The 17,558-nt window shown below is 40.6% G+C and overlaps 1 protein-coding gene across 1 annotated transcript in view; it reads right to left on the bottom strand.

Moving 5' to 3' along the window:
* Positions 1-13,240: 13,240 nt before the first annotated feature.
* The window catches only part of GPR139 (G protein-coupled receptor 139), a 48,610-nt gene continuing 44,292 nt past the window's right edge, over positions 13,241-17,558 (bottom strand). The window contains exon 2 of the mRNA XM_011976067.1: positions 13,241-14,425. Within this exon, the coding sequence (XP_011831457.1) occupies positions 13,491-14,425 (935 nt within the window). The 3' untranslated portion in view covers positions 13,241-13,490. The remainder of the gene's footprint in view (positions 14,426-17,558) is intronic.

Raw genomic sequence — 17,558 nt, 5'->3', positions numbered from 1 at the left:
ATGTGGAGAAATAGGAATGCTTTTACACTGTTGGTGGGAGTGTAAACTAGTTCAACCATTGTAGAAGACAGTGTGGCAATTCCTCAAGGATCTAGAACTAGAAATACCATTTGACCCAGCGATCCCATCACTGGGTATATACCCAAAGGATTATAAATCATGCTACTATAAAGACATATGCACACATATATTTATTGCAGCACTATTCACAATATTAAAGACTTGGAACCAACCCAAATGTCCATCAATGATAGACTGGATTAAGAAAATGTGGCACATATACATCATGGGATACTATGCAGCCATAAAAAAGGATGAGTTCATGTCCTTTGCAGGGACATGGATGAAGCTGGAAACCATCATTCTGAGCAAACTATCACAAGGACAGAAAACCAGATACCAATTGTTCTCACTCATAGGTGGGAATTGAACAATGAGAACACTTGGACACAGGGCAGGGAACATCACACCCCAGGGCCTGTTGTAGGGTGGAGGACATGGGGAGGGATAGCATTAGGAGCAATACCTAATGTAAATGACTAGTTGATCGGTGCAGCAAACAACTGGTACATGTATACCTATGAAACAAACCTACACATTGTGCATAGATACCCTAGAACTTGAAGTATAATAATTAAAAAAAAATTAGCCTGGTCTGGTGGTGTGCACCTGTAATTGCAGCTACTTGGGAGGCTGAGGCACAAGAATCACTTGAACCTGAGAGGCAGAGGTTGTAGTGAGCCAAGATTGCACCACTGCTGGTGTTTGCACTCCAGCCTGGCCAACAGAGCAAGACTCCGTCTCAAACAAACAAGCAAACAAACAAAAAAAGAATGCCCTGGAAGTTTAAAGAGGATTATGAAATAAAGAGCAAGACTGTTTGTTATTCTGTAGAAGAAAAAATAGAGAAGAAACAACTGGATGTTAATGGGTGAAGGTTGGTCTTGCTACTTGGAAGAATTTTTGAGTTCTCATCCTATTCTCCTACTTTCTTTCCCAATACCATTCGTTAGTCATAGAATTGTTAAGTTTTCATGGGTATTTGTAAGCTAAAATATTGTTCCACAAATTTTGGGAGAGAATTGACATTGGTTCTGAAGGATGTGTTCATATGTGGTTAGTTAGGGAAGGGCAATGGGAGGAGGGACATTTCTTTGGGGTCTTTTCCAGCCACTTAGGAAAGTGACACATGGCTAGTCAATCTTGAAATCCAATGACCAAGAGTCATTGGATACATTTGGTAAAGCTTATCCATCTCAGAAGTATTTAAAAACTCTGTAAGATAATTCTCTCACTCTTGAGAGAGATAAGCCATTACATCTAAGGGTGCTCACAGATAGAACCTTTTGAGGAAAGAGTGATGGCACCGTGGGGTCTAACTCTGTGCTGGATTCACTTTCCCTTTTGGGGGGTTCCCACTCCAAGGTTGTTTTGGTTTTGGTTGGGGATACCCTCTTATTTAATATTTCAGTTCAACCAGTAGAAGATGGATTTTTTTTTTTTGAGACAGGGTCTTGCTCAGTCACCCAAGCTGGAGTACAGTGGAGCAATCACAGCTCATTGTGGCCTCGACTTCCTGGGCTCAGAGATCATCCTGCCTCTGCCTCTCGAGTATCTGGGACTACAGGCATGCACCACCATGCCCAGCCATTTAAAAAATATTTTAATTTCTTTCTGTAGAGACAGGGTCTTGCTATGTTTCCCAGGCTCGTCTTGAACTCCTTACCTTGAGCAATGCTCCTGCTGCTCCCAGCAAAATGCTGGGGCTACAGATGTGAGTCACCACACCTGGCCCAAGATGGAATGTTTAAATAGGACTTTACTAAAGCTCTGGGTCTATGGCAGAAAACCAACAAAGAGAACCTTAAGGAGGCAGTCAAATGTAAAATAGGGTTACCTCATCAGTAGGGTTTCAAGAAAAACAGTCAGTTTTCTTTCAGCACCACCTTTGTCTTATCCTCCCTAGGAAAACTGAAAGAAGCACAGCCCTCTCTCCTACCTTCCAAGGCTCATTTTCCTTTCCCTGTTTGATGACCTGCCTTTTCTCTTGATGACAGATGCTATGACGACCTCATTCTCTGGAAAAGACCCTGTACTTTCCCTCAGGGAGATGGCCTTTCCCTTGCAGACCTGGCTGGGACAGCCATGTCAGAGCATATCACCATGCCCCAGACAATCAAATACGCTGAGGCACACACATTTAGCAACAGGGGGTCATTTCCTTACAGCTTCTTAGAAATCGGATATTTACAAGATTAATTTACAATAACAAGAAGCCCTTGTCTGCAGCTGCAGAATATTTGTGGCCTCTCTCAGAGCCCTAGAGACACACTTGACATAGTGAGGACAGGTCACCTGTATCAACCCTCCCCCACCATTAGGTTGCTATTAGTTGACTCCAGGGATATCACTTAGCTCTATCTGATGAGATGGGCAAGTGGCCTTTATGCAACTGCCATCACATCACCCTGAAGGCTGAAGTTTAGCTCCAGAGACTAGCAGTGGATGGAAATGGAGAGAGAGAACTAAGGTAAAATGGGGAACCACATTTCATAGTATTGAAATTGAATATGGAGTGACTGATGGTCTGCCTTCTTTATTCCAAATTCTTGATGTTCTGTCTTTTTCAGGGACTCTTACTAGATGACTGAAATGAGTGATATGCTTTCTCTACTTTGGAAAAGAGAGACAGCTGGGGACATGACATTGCTAAACTCTTTCTTTCTGGGAGTGGTCTCATCATCTCAAAGTGGATGCAGTTTCTCAGAGAAATCCCAGAAGGGGCAAAGTTCTTCTTGCCCCTATTACAGAGAACCAAATAGTAAGAGAGTTTATTAATGTTTCAGATACTTAAAATTATTATAAATAATTCCCACCACCCTGTTTTGAAGTCAGTACTATTGTTATCTCCATTTTACAGATGATGCAACAGTAGCTCAGAGACTGGAAGTGACTTGTCCAACATCACTCAGGTGAAGAGTGGTGGCGTCAGGATTTGAACTCAGACCTGCATGACCCACATCCTTTTCACACCAGGAGCCTGGTTTCAGGAGCTGCAGTGCTTTGAATGTGTAACTACTTTGATTTTGGCACCAATTTTTTCACTTTTGGAAGTGCTATTTGGTGTCTGTATTTAGTCAGTTACAATTATTATTGTTATTTTTTATTTCAGAGCCTTTAGAGAACTGTGTGAGAGCTGGAAGAGATGAGTAGGCCAGGGCTGAAAATCTCTGACCCTGAAGATAGAAATATGCTTTTACAGGCACTCAACACCCCTACTTTGAGGACAGTGAGGTGCTGAGAGGACCAGGAGGATCTTTCCTTGCCTTACTTCTTTAAGTATTTTAGTCGTACAGCACACCTGACTGTTTGCCTCCATGCAGGTTATAGAATTCCCTGAGCCACTTTTATAGATTGCCTAGGTCATGAGGAGATGAATGTAGGGGGAACCATATTCTTTCTAGTAGTTCTATGTTAGTCCATTACTTAGGAATTCTTGTTCTTAATCTTTCAGAAGCATTTGGAAGGTAACTTCTCTCAACTTTCCTCTTTTACTGCACTCCCAATGGAGAATGAAGGTCTTGACTGATTTGTAGAATTGGGAGAAGGTACAGAATATATCTGAATAAGCCTCCCTCCCTCCCTATTTCTCAGGCCAGCCTGACCCTAGGAGGCCGGAATTCTTCCTATGCTCCCATCTTCCCTGTAGGACCCCCTAAGTGGGTTGTGGTCCATGCCTGGCTTCCAAAGGAAGGTCTAGATGCCCATCGCTAACTGCCTTCACCAACAAGTCTTGACTTGGAGGCAGAAAATCTGCTTGCAACAACTTTTTTCTGTGAAGTCCCAGACTATCTCATGGGTGCCTGGCCGAAGACTGAAACTCATTGGGTGGGAAATCTGTTGGCCCTTGGTCAAGTTGAAGTTCTCCAATCCACCCTTACAGTAATAGAGCTTATAACTGATATTCATTAGCCAATTCCTTCATTTTATTCCTTAACTTGTTCCAAAGCCAGAGTGGGGGATAGATGGGTAGGATTTATCAGCACCCTGAAACCTCAACAGTGAGATGTGCACACACTGTGGACTCTCAAGCAATTGTGAAGAGTCTGAATTTGTGAAATGGCCAAATGACGATTATTTTGGAGAGCTGTATTGTATTTTCCCAGTTAACCAAGTGTTACCAAGTAGCCAAGTGGTTCTCAATCCTGGCTGTGTGTCAGAATCACCTGGGAATGTTTTTAAAAATTCTGATGACTTGGGTTCATTCCTGGAGGTTCTGACTTCCTTCATCTGGGAATAGTGTCTGAATATAGGTTTTGATAAAAACTCCAGGTGAGTCTAAAGTGCAGGTAAGAGCTTCTGAAGCCTCCTTATTTAATAGATCAGTGTTTCCCAAAGTATAATGCTTGTAACACTGAGTGTGTGGGTTGGCTTAGATAGCACAAAGTTTGACTTTGATAACACTAAAACATGTTGTGAAAAAGTTTGCCTTTCTAATTTTCTATTAATTCTTCTGATTAGATTAAAAAGAATGTCTCAGTATGGTGGTAGTAGATGCCTAACACCTATCTTTTAAAAGAGAGTAGATATCAAGTTCACACAATAGTATGTATTGAGAATTATTGATAGTCTTTAATCTTTTTGTACAATTTCTGTCTATTTATGGTAGGTGATACTGGCTTTCCATTTATGGTAGGGATGTGAAGTTTTCTTTTAAAAAAATCGGTGGCTCTCCATCTTGGCTTCACATTGAAATCATTTTAGGAGCTTTAAAACGTAACGATACCTGGATTTCATCTTGGGCATTGGGGTTTTCAAAAGCTCCCGAAAGGTGTAAAACTACAGTTTTAAAGTGCATCAGTTTAGTGCTCTTCAAACTTTGATATGTGTATGAATCACCTGAAGATCTTGTTAAAATTCAGATTCTGGTTCAGCAGGCTGGGGTGGGCACTGTGATTCTACATTTCTTGCAAGCTCCCAGGTGACGCTGCTGCTGCTGATAGGTGGGCCATGATTTGAGGAGCAAGGCCCTCGTGGAACTTGCTTCTGTACCTTAAATATTTTCATAAAGTAAACAATGCTGTCGCAATTTATTTTTTATGGGAGGAGTGCAAATCTTCTTAAAATGGGTGTTAGTATTCTTGTTCAAAAGTCATGGTCAAATAGTTTCAGCACCTTGGACAGAAGCACAGGCAATTATTTTAAAGGGCCAGTGCCTAAGCTGGAGAAGGAACAGGAGCTAAAAATCTCTTGTGTATTAAAAGCATTTGTAAAATAATAATGTTGAAAATATTATTGAAGATTGTGAAAGAAAGTTAAAAAATAATTATGCATCTTTTTAAATGCCAACTCTGCTGGTAGACCCTGTATTATTTTATCTGCCATCTTGTAGGGCTAATGCTCTGCCAGATATCATCAGACACATGAGTTGGGTTATGAAATAGAACCATATAGTATTATGCACTGATGATTTCTGACTCCTCATTAATGGAACTAGAAGATGACTTTAGCCTAAATATCAAGCTTGGATGATGAAAAGGCTAATGGGGCCAAATTGCAAATTCAGGAGAGAGAGTGTGGAATGTCAACAACAGCATGTCAAAGTGGCCTGAACTGAAGTGGCTCTTGGAGTCAGACAGAACTGAACTTGAATACCAACTCATGAATTACTCACTGTGACCTTGAGTATATTTAATTTAATCCCCATGAGATTCAGTTTTCTCATCTGGGTAATGGAGGTAACAACACTGTCTTTCAAGAATTGTGAAGATTAAGTGATGTAAGAAGATCACATCAGTTTCTTACTTCAAACTTTTCAATGGCTTCCCACCAAATTCCTTTTTAGGGACCACAGAGCTCTACATGTGATATGGTTTGGCTCTGTGTCCCCATTCGAATCTCATCTTGTAGCTCCCATAATTCTCGTATGTTGTGGGAGGAACCCAGTGGGAGATGACTGAATTATGGGGCAGGTCTTTCCCATGCTGTTCTCATGATAGTGAATGGTTCCCATGAGACACAATTGTTTTAAAAACAGGAGTTGCCCTGCACAAGCTCTCTTTTTGCCTGCCACCATCCATGTAAGGTGTGACTTGCTCCTCCTTGCCTTGTGCCATGATTGTGAGGCTTCCCCAGCCATGTGGAACTGTGAGTTCTCCATTAAACTTCTTTCCTTTGTAAATGGCCTAATGTCAGGTACGTCTTTATCAGTAGCATGAAAACTGACTAACACAACATGATTCAGCTCCTCCCTATCCCTTCCTTCTTTTGTTCCATACCACTCTATCCCTAGATCACTAGGTTTCAGCAATATTAATCTTCTAATTGTTCCATGGGCACCCAAGTTTATTCCAATCTCAAGGCTTTTGTACTCTCTGACCCCCTTGCCTAGCATGCTCTTTTTATGACTGTCTCCTTTTAATTTGGATTCCAGTTCTGTCATCACCTTCTCAAATAAAACTTCCTTGACGCATGTATCTAGGGTCATTTCTGCCTGACCTTAGTCACTTACAATTATTTATTTCCAGCACTTATCACTCCCTGAAATTATCTTATTTGCTTTCTTATGTACTATCTTTCTCATTACAATGTAAGCGCCAAAAGGTCAGGGGTCTTATCTGTCTTGTTCATTAATGAATCACTATGCCTAGAATAGATCTTGACACATAGTGTATTTCAATAAATATTAGTCGAATAAATAAATGACTAGAGAAGTGCCTGGGACTTGTTAAATGAGTGCCTACTCTCTTGACTCTTTTCATCTCCACCCCTAAAGATGTTCAAGGTGACAGCCTGGTCATTGGAGATGCTAAGGAATAATATAAGAAACTTCTGGCCAGGTGCAGCGGCTCATGCCTGTAACCCTAGCACTTTGGGAGCTGAGATGGGTGGATCACTTGAGGTCAGGAGCTGGAGACCAGCCTGGCCAATATGGTGAAACCCTGTCTCTACTAAAAAAAAAAAAAGAAGAAAATATCAGCCGGGCGTGATGACACATGTCTGTAGTCCCAGCTACTTGGGAGGCTGAGGCAGGAGAATTGCTTGAACCTGGGAGGTGGAGGTTGCAGTGAGCTGTGAGCTGAGATCATGCCACTGCCCTGTAGCCTAGGCAACAGAGCAAGACTCTGTCTCAAAAATAATAATAATAAAAAAGAATAATATAAGAAGTTTCTAACCATGAAGGTTTAGAGCAAGCTTGCAGAGGTATATAATCTATTCTATATTTCTGGGAACTGTACGAGAAGATCATTGGAAAGAGGATCTACTAATGACTAGGTTGTGTAGCTTTGGATAAGGGGTTCTTTCGGGCCTTAGCTTTCTTTTTTGATCTTTGAGTGAAATAGTCTCTAAGATCCTCTGTGGCTTTCTAATGGTTCTGTGATAGTAAAAGAAGAATTTAACCTTTGTGGTTATTCTGCGATTGCTTCCTGTCTCACTTTATTATTCTTCACTGGCTTGTGCCCTGGGGTCTTCCCACTGTGGACTGCACCACCTGCTGTCTTTTACTGACTGGCTTCTGTTTGAACTTGACCAGTGGGCAGCATCAGCATATCAGAGGTAAGGAAGAGAGAGGCATTCCTTCCACTCTGGCATCGTATCTCTGACTGTAGTGTGGCCCCTTCTTGCTAGAAGGTCCCTCCTCCAAGGCTCTAGACCTCACTGAGGTCTACTAGGCTCTAGACCTCACTGAGGTCCACTAACATCCTTTCCTCTCATTGCTTCATTAGGAGAGGTAAAGCTTCCTGTTATTTCTAGTTCCAAGGTACATCAACAGCTAATGGAAAGCTTCCTCACAGGAAGCTTCACCTCTCACAAGTTCCCCTAATCTTGCTCAAGCCATTGTTAGCAGATTTTTTGTTAAAGTCAGCTCATGAAACCATCTGATTGAGATTTGGTTCCATGTAAGACTCTGATCGACAACCCATTTTGAAATATGTCCAGAAAAGCAGATTCTAAGAACTTCCACTGAAAATCATTTGTGGTGTTAATAGACATTTCTATAATGATTTCTTCTTTGGGTTTAATCTGGAACTCTCATACTGCAGTTGAAGTCTTACATTCTCTTGTTCCATCTCCAGTGGAGAGAAATGTCATTCTGCCATTCTCTCGATAACAAAGCTCGAAAGGCATGGCAACTCCTCATGCAGAGTTGATGAGAAGACATCTCTCTTCCCTGTGGCCCTATTTACTCATTTTAAATCAGAACATTCCCCTCCTCTGCTTTTCTTTTTTTTTTTTTTGGCATGACAGTGGCACATTCTGCCAATAAGCCCAGGAAATTCACAGTATCTATTTATCCCAGTAGACACGAGCCTCTTATCCCCCTTGTTGTGTCTGGCAAGTACATGGGATTAATTGCACAGTCTCCAAAGAGGCCGGACTATCACATTTAGCTGAGTGCACTAATAAAAGGATTATTATTTAATGGTTCAACCTCCTTCAACTCTCCTTTATCCTGCCTCCCTGAATTGGAGGACAAAATTAATGAGGCTGCTGTGACCATGCCCAACAGCTTCTGTTTGCCACCCTTTCAGCAAATTCTTTGCTTTTCTGCACTTCCCCCTCAACTCCGAAGTCACTTTTATTCTCCAAGTTGATGCAAAGATGGATTGTGACAATAGTTTGTGGGTGGCTGTCAGAATTGATGGTGGTTTGTGTGGGAAAATGCATAGCAAGTTTGAGAGCTATGGTTAGGATTCCACATAGAGTCAATTAAAAAAAAGTTCTACTCACAAGGAAAGGTCAAGCTGAGAGTTTTAATTATGAGGCTGTTATAATATATATATCATGCTTGGATGATCTGGGTTTGAAGAGTTGCAAAATTATGCAATATACTCAACTCTAAAATGGGCATAAAAACAATGTGATGTTTTGAGGGAATGACTTAGAATTTTGCAAAGAAGGTAATGAGGTGAAGTGAAAAGGATGGAGTGTTGAGTGACCTGGGTTCCACTCAGGCCCAGCTCATTCACCTCTTTGGGCCTAGCATCCTCACCTGTAAAATAATGTACAATTGGAGGCTTTTAAAAAAACTCTGCTACTAATAATCACTTTATAAGTTACCTACTGGAATTGTAATTAGCTCCATTTTATGGAGAGAAAATTGAGACTCAGAGAGAGAGATTGAGAACATTGCTTAAGTTCACACAGCCAGCAAAGTTATAGCCTGTAATAACTGACTCCAAATCTTGGGTTCCAGACTATCAGAGTTTCTACATACCTTGAAGACAACTGGAAAAAATTTAAATTGTGCACCATTTTCTAGATGAGGATAGTCCTTAGGAAATCTCCAAGGACTTGCTCAAGGCCATTCATCTAGTAAATGGTGGAATGGGACATGAACTCGTGACTGTCTGACATCAAAGCCTAAGCTCTTAGACATGGTGCTGGATTTCCAGTTATGATTATTAATACATCCATCACTGTCTCAAAGATGTACGGAGGATATGATCAGAAGCGAATTCAGATTTATACCCAGTAAACTACCTAATTTAGGATTATAGGGAACAACGTTCAGTGGTCTTAAATTCTGAAGTATATCTGCTAACCAGGAGGCAGGTGGAACTCTGGTTTTATTCTAGCACCCAGCACAATGTATAAGAAAGATGTCCTCTTAAATGTTAAATGTTTTAACCAGCATTGTGCAATTTGGAGGATATCATGCTTAGTGAAATGAACCAGGCACAGAAGGAAAAAATACTATATGATTTCACTTATATGTGGAATCCAAAAGAGTCAAACTCATAGAAGTAGAGAGTAAAATGATGGTTGCCAGAGGCTGGAAGTAGGTGAGAAGCAGGGAATGGGAGATGTTTGTCAAACGGCACAAAGTCTGTTAGATGGAAGAAATAAATGTTGAGATCTATTGCATAACAGGGTGAGTGAGTCAGTAACAATGTATATTTCAAAATAACTAAGGTAATAAATTTCAAATTTCTCACCACAAAAAAATGATAAGTGAAGTGACAGATGTGTTAATTTAGCCTGATTTAATTATTCCACATTGTATACATATATCAAAACATCACATTGTATCCCATAAATGTATACAATTATGATTTATCAATTAAAAATAATAGTAATAAAAATCAGCATACTGCAATTGCTTGAACATAGATGCAAATACCAAACACCAAGTGCGCACCATATTAGAATTTATTATAATACAAACAAGTCCAAACACAATATATAATCTAATTAAGAAAATATGAACATTTGCTTTTTTTCTATGGTAACTTTCTATTCCATTCTTTGAACTGGAATAGCCAACATTAGAGTCTTTTATTCACGTCTGGTAGGCTCCCCATGTTGAACCAGGAGGTACCAACTGTGCAAAGTGATCTTTTCCAATAGCAGGGTGTTCGCAACACACAAGTTCATGCCCACTCCGGTCTGTCTTTTAAGGTTTGTCTGTCATTCCCCTCATTTCCTTCCCCATGAGACATTTCAGCCATCAAGTTGTTCAATAAAAAGACACAGCATGGTGGTGCGTATCATCATTGCAATGTCCAACCAAGGACACAAATCATGTAGCAAGAGAGAAGCTAGTTAACCGTCTTTGAAAGAGGCACCACAAAAACCCAGGATAAGGCAATTGCTTTAGTGCCACCAGCAGCAGCCGTTTACATGACAGGCTTCAAAATTCAAGGCTTTATTGTTAAAACTGGCCTGAAAGAAAAGGCTTACAGGTTTTTAAAGTTTTAAAGTCAAAAAAACCCATTACATGATGTCCAAAATTATTACTATAAATAATAATAAATTAAAAGTCCTTAGATAATTTGAAATAAATTTTAAGAGATATGTATCAACCTAACCCAATGGGCATTCATTTGCATTTTAAGCAGAAGACAGCAATTCACTAGAGTGCCTTTGAGAATTGGACCTCTTTTAAATATCATTTAGCAAAATATAAAACATATTCAGAGGAAAAGAGATCACAATACTACGTGGTAGAGCCTCTCTCATCAAGAGAAGTAATAAATTAAAGTGTCAGAGGAAAATGTTCCCAATGCACACCCAGTTTCTACACATCAACAATTAATTGTTACATACAATTAAAAACATGGAGCAGAGAGCATGGAGAGTCACATACATAAATTTCATTTTATGTACGTTCTCAAAAAGGAATTGCTTAACCTTTGTAGATATTGCACTTTGACTCATTCATGTATAGCTCAGACTAGCATTTTTCAGAGCTAGGTGTTTAAAAAATAAATAAATAAATATATTTATATATATCTATATATATTCAGTATAGGTAGCCTTTGGTCAATGTCCATTCATGAGGGGGCGTGGTGGAATTGCATCATATACACATTTAATGAACACATGTCCAATTACACGTGCTTGGCAAAAAAGAGACAGAGAGAAATGCAATTTAAGGGAGGTGAGAGAATCTGCTTACCATTCCACTCAATGAGCATACGCCCTGGGGAGCGTGGGAGATGGGAGATCTGTCCCTCAGTCAGACGACTTCCATGAACTTCTTTCAGTGGAAGCATCTTGATGCACCAGGGTGGTCCTAATGTTCTCAGATACATTAGAATCACACAATATGGTCCCTAAATGAGAGCCAATTTTGCCTTGTCATCAACCAGATAAACAACAACTTGTTCCAGTGCTAGAGAAAAACTTAGCTGTGTTAGGTTTTGAAAGCAATGGAATATAATCTCCAACATGGCTGTTTTTTGAGGATCTTTTGCAAAGGTAACTTTGGCTCTGTAAGGTTTTATCTTTTGCACTGACTTTAGAATCTAATCCTTGGCTCTGATGAGATTCTATTGCAATCCTTTAAAAGGGGTAAGAATTAGGATCATCAGGAGTAATATAACCTAAGTTTATATTGAACTAGTATTGACAGCATTGGCTGAAGTTTAGGGTTTGTGTTGCCATGGGGCCTTTTCTTACCCCATTCATTTATTGAAAATTCCCTTAAAAAAGATAGACATGTCTTTCAACTTAGGGACCAAATGCAGTAAAAATCCAGCCTGAGGAACTAAATATTTCAGGTGGACTGTCTGCTGTTTGTTTGGTCACCAAAAATATCATGTAATTTCAAAGTCATTTTGGCAGATTTATTCCAAAACAGGAATGAATTCGAATACTGGGAGTCAGAGAGAAGTTAAAAAAAAAAAAAAAAAAAAAGCTAAATAAGAGGAATATAATCGTGTGTGTGTGTGTGTGTGTGTGTGTGTGTGTGGTGCACACATAAGTAGCAATTTCCAGGGATGCCCCTATTTATTACATCCTAGAAGTGTTCTTGCCTTGGACAGGCAAGGGTAGAATAAATAAACACACTTATATTTTATCATTTTACAAAGGATCTGGGTTAAATAGCTTTACCAAGAACTGGCACCACCCTTTTAAGCCATGTGCGTCAAAGGGCAGACTAGGCGTCAGCATGGGCACCTTTTGTGTCTGTGTTTGTGGCGAAATGGCAATGCCAGCTGGGCTGTGAGGCAGAGCTGAGAACACCTCCTCTCATACCCGCAGAGCTGCAGTTCCTGACCCTTGAATATTAAATTCAGTTCGGAAGTCACTTCAAATAAAACAATTTGGTGAGGGCCTCAGCAAGCAAGGAGGCAGGGTTGGCAACTCGACAGGCTTGAGCTTCTCTAGGAAGCTTGAGTGATACCATAACAAGAAGCAATTTTGAGTAACGGGATTGTATGCAGCTGACACAGGAATGGGTTGAAACAATGGCAAGTGTGGGCTTATTTTTTTGTTTTTCTGGGCTCAAGAATTCCTCCTTTCCCCCTGCGCACCAGGCAGGGTCTTTGTTTTGGAGGAGATAGAGAAAATCTATACATAATGATAAATAGAAAACTGCCTCTTAGACCCCAGGTTTGAGGTCACAGCTATGTGGGTTTGGAGATTTCCTGAAGCAGCTCTGGCCAGAGTTTGGGTGGGATCCAATACTCTTCTATTCCCACAGTGTCATTCTGAAGCTAGGAGTGCCAGGGCCACTTCAAGACCACAACCCTCTCTAGGACAAAGGGCACCTTGAAAAAAATCCTGAAACGGTCATTATTGTTAGCTCCTGGGAACAGCACAGGGAAGTGATGAATGACCTCAGCTCTTGGAAGAAGAGTGCAGGCTCAGCTATGTGCTACTGGGGTTTGGTAAGTCACATAAACGAAGGGTTCCCAGTGACTGTGGATGGTACCAGCGCAAAATCACAGACTATTTCTCTACTTTGTGTCCTAACTGGTCACAGGATGATGACACAAGCTCCAATGGCATCTTCAAACTGGTAGGAACTTTCGCTGTCAATGCGAATCTGTGGAAATAAATGCATAAGTAAAAACAAGCTTTATGCTCTCCTTTCTTCTCTTCCATCTCTTCTCATCTACCAGTCTGAGAATTGCCCAGTCTGCCAGAGACAGGAAATCAGATTAGCACTCTTAAGGAGAGCTGCTCAGCCGTAGGATGGGACACCTTCCCATCTGGAAATGGATTAGACAGAGGCAGTAGTTGCCACACCTAGGGAATCACGGGGATACTTTTATAGGTTTTCCATTTTTGTCATACTGGTACACCAGCATCTTGATGCAGTGTGAGTTTGCCGGTGAGATCCAGGGGCTACTTGTTATGGAAAAGTTATGATTGGTGTAGAACTGTACAGGTTGCTTCTGGCACTTGAAGAAGGCCTTGAGCGTGGCGGCTGCCATGGTGCGGAACCGCTTGCTGATGAAGCAATAGAGGAAGAAGTTGATGGCTGTGTTCAGAAGGGCTAGCATGTTGGCAATGTCGGACATGATGTGCACCAGCCAGCGGTTCTGGATGGGCGCCCCATAGAGGTGGTAAAGAATCATGATGATGCGGGGGGCCCAAAGTGTGGCAAAGATGGAGGTAATGGTGAACAAGATGGCAGTGGTCTTCCCCGTGGAGTAGCCACGGAGACGAAAATTGCTCTTCCTCCTGAGCTTGTACACAATGATTGAGTTCAAGATGAAGAAGATGGAGCAGGGCACCAGGTAGACGGTGAAGCAGTGGATCCAGATGAGGACGTGATGCACAGAGGTGCTGATGTAGTCTTCAGTCCAGATGTTGGGCCACCAGTAATAGGGGATGCTGGTCAGGAAGCAGGTGATGTAAACACTTACAATGACTTTCCGGGTGCGTGCTGGGTATGAGACCGTGTGGTACTTGAGTGGGTGGCAGACAGCGATATACCTGTCAATGGTCAATGGAACAGTAATCCATATGGAGGTGTGGATGGATGAGAATTCCAGCACTTCTATGATCTTGTCGGGGACTTGAGGCATCTGCATGTTCAAGATGAAATCTTCCAACAGGAAGTCCACAAACACTATGAAAAAGAGGACCAAGATGTCGGCAGCAGCGAGTGCCAAGAGATAGTTGTAGGAGGATTTCTGCCTTCTTGCCACCAGCTGGGAGAGGATGATCACTGTCAAGATATTTGCTGTGGAGAGAAGAAAAACTGGTTTAGCTCTGAAGCAAAGATGACTTCATTGGCTCCTATTGGGGCCCTAGGCATATGTTTATTGTTCACTCCCATGGAAGTCAAAATGATTGAATCAATGCTTTTGAGGGACAACCTTGGCATTACAAATAGCACCTCATACAAACACGTGGATACTATTTTAAAGTTGTGCTTATATTCTAACACAACCATGAGAGGAGGTGCCCCCATTCCCCTCATCTTAGAAATGAAACTGGGGCTCTGAGAGCCTCACACAGCCATGAGAGGAGGTGCCGCCATTCTCCTCACGCAGCCATGAGTGGTGTTGCCACCATTTTCCTCACACAACAATGGGAGGTGGTGCCACCATTCTCTTCACACGACTGTGAGAGGTGGTGCTGCCATTATCCTCATCTTAGGAATGAAGCTGGGGCTCTGAGAGACTCACACAACCATGAGAGGTGGTGTTGCCATTCTCCTCACACAACCATGAGAGGTGGAGTCGCCATTCTCCTCACACAACCGTGAGAGGTGATGCCGGAGTTCTCTTTACACAACCGTGAGAGGTGAAGCCGCCATTCTCTTCACACAACCGTGAGAGGTGGTGCCGCCATTATCTTCATCTTAGGAATGAAACTGGGGCTCTGAGAGTTTAAGCAACTTGCTTAGAATCACACAGTTGATAATTCATGGTAATAGGATCTCCTGATCCCACATCTCATGCTCTTTCTTGTGTTCAGTTGCATGAAGAATTTGGGGCTGAGGTGGCATTTCTTGCTATATGTGTTCGGGAAACAGACTGGGCCATATAACCTCTTAAGAACCTCTTCAGAGCTTGGATTTTAGGATCTTTCCTTTTTAAGTAGATTTAAAATTGGAGGTGCAGAGAAGATTGTGACCTTCAGATTAATTTAAAAATAAATTGCATTTATTTTTGGAATAGGTAATCTACATACATATACATAATCAAAAATAATAACAAGGAAAAGTACATTTTCCTTCTACTTTTGTTCTCCAATCATCAAAATTCCCCTCCCTCAGGGAAACTACATACAGTTAATAAATAATCTATGCTTATATATGTCCATACAATGTGCATGTATCAGGTTGGTGCAAAAGTAACGGGCAAAACCGCAATTACTTTTGCAAACCTCATATACAGTTTTTGCACGAAGAGCAGCAATGTATTATTTTTTGTGGGGTCATATTTGTTTTGAAAATACAGCTATATAGTTTCTGATCAGTTTTTTTTAAAAAGTCTCCCTGAATTAAGCATGTTTAGAAAGTCATTAGGGACTCACTCCAAAATGATATTCCAATGAATAATATCTAGAAGTCATTCTACACATTTATTTTCATTCATTCTCACAATCAACCCTGAAATTTGAACACTGATAATGCTATTTTGCAAGCTAAGTTCTCAGAAAGCTTATGTTCCTTGTCTGAAGTCCAATGGCAGAGCTAGAATCCAGATCTTTCTCTCAGTCTCTCTCTGTCTCTCTTCCTTTCTTGGTAGCCGTTTAAAATGTTATACAATGGTTCCCATGTAAAAATGTCTTATAATAAACACACCTGCAAAACCTGGTGTACTCATCACTCAGATTTAACAAATTTTAACATTTTGCCATATTTACTTCAGCTTTCTTTAAAGAAAGAAATGACACTATAGATACAGTCGAAGTCTCCTCTCTGAAGAAGCTCTGTTCTCATTCTTTTCCATCTTCTTTCTCTAGATGCAACCACCATGCTGCAGGCTGTGTGCAGTGACCAGTGCCACGTCTACATAGTCTTTCTTTCTTTCTTTTTTAGATACAGGGTCTTGCTATGTTGCCCAGATTGGAGTGCAGTGGCTATTCACAGGTGCAATCATGGTGCTTTACAGCTTTGAACTCCAGGGCTCAAGTGACTCTCGCACCTTAACCTCCTAAGTAGCTGGGACTACAGGTGCACATCACTGTGCCCAGCCTTTTGCTTTCTTTTATACTGAAACTGCCATTCTATACACTGATTTTGTCATTCAACATTGTATTTCTGAGACCCATTTTTGTTGCTACATGAAGAACTAGTTCACCCATTTGAATGCCTACATAGCATTCTGCTGTAGGAACTTACTGATTTATTTATTTATTTATAATTTATTATATTAAATATGTTCATTCTTTTAAATTGGTTCCAGGATTTTGCTGTTATAAACCAAAGTTAATGTCTTGACATGACTTTCCATGAGAAGTACTTATCTATGAAAGTTTATCTGGGGGAATGTATACATGGAAGTGTATTTATTATGTTTTAGAGTATGTGCCTCCTCATCTTTAACAGATACTGATGAATTGCTTTGTAAAATTTTACTAATTTAGATTCCCAACAGCAGAATATGAGAATTCTAGTTGCTCCATATCCTCTCAGTATTACCAGTTTTTTTTTTTTTTTTTTTTTTTAAAGTCTATGCTGTTCTCATTCTTGTCCAAAGCACTTTGAAACAACATTTTGAAGTGGTAGAGAGTTAAGATACTGATTACATTAATTAGCCAGGATTCAAACCCAGGACCAACATCCATGCTCAAAATCAATCTGCAGTATTGGTACTTATTCCCAGTGGGGTGGGGGTACCATGAAGATATGCTATACTGCACACAATGTAGAGAAAAATGGTGAATATGTCCTACTTAAGTCACTACTTAAGAAAAAATACCCACTAAAGCAAAGGTCCTTATATTTGTAAACTTGATATTTCAAAACTGCATTCATGCATTATGTACCTATTCTGAGCTGTGTCCTGGAAGGGGATGGTGAACAAAATAGACATGGTCTGTTTAGCTTGCATGGAGCTTAGATTCTGTTAGGCAAGAAGAACATCAGCTGAAGAACCATGGAAGAAAATGCATTAACTGCAAGCTCTAGTGAATGCTATGAAGGAATGTTTTGGAGTAGGAATCAGAAAAATCTTTGCTGAGATTTGGAAGACCAGGAAGAGGTTAAAAGGCAGAAAGCTTGGAAGGAGCAAGTGTTTCAAGCAAAGGAAACAGCAAGTGCAAAGGTTCTGAGGGGGAGAAATAGGAAGAGTTTGGTTTATTAAGACAAAGAATATTTATATTGAATTCTGCTTGCTTTGTAAGCATTCTTGCATTTTATA

Source organism: Mandrillus leucophaeus, unplaced genomic scaffold (assembly GCF_000951045.1).
Source record: "Mandrillus leucophaeus isolate KB7577 unplaced genomic scaffold, Mleu.le_1.0 Scaffold162, whole genome shotgun sequence".
NCBI lineage: Eukaryota > Metazoa > Chordata > Mammalia > Primates > Cercopithecidae > Mandrillus > Mandrillus leucophaeus.
Note: the sequence above shows the minus strand (reverse complement) of the source record. Positions and strands in the feature narration are given on the sequence as shown.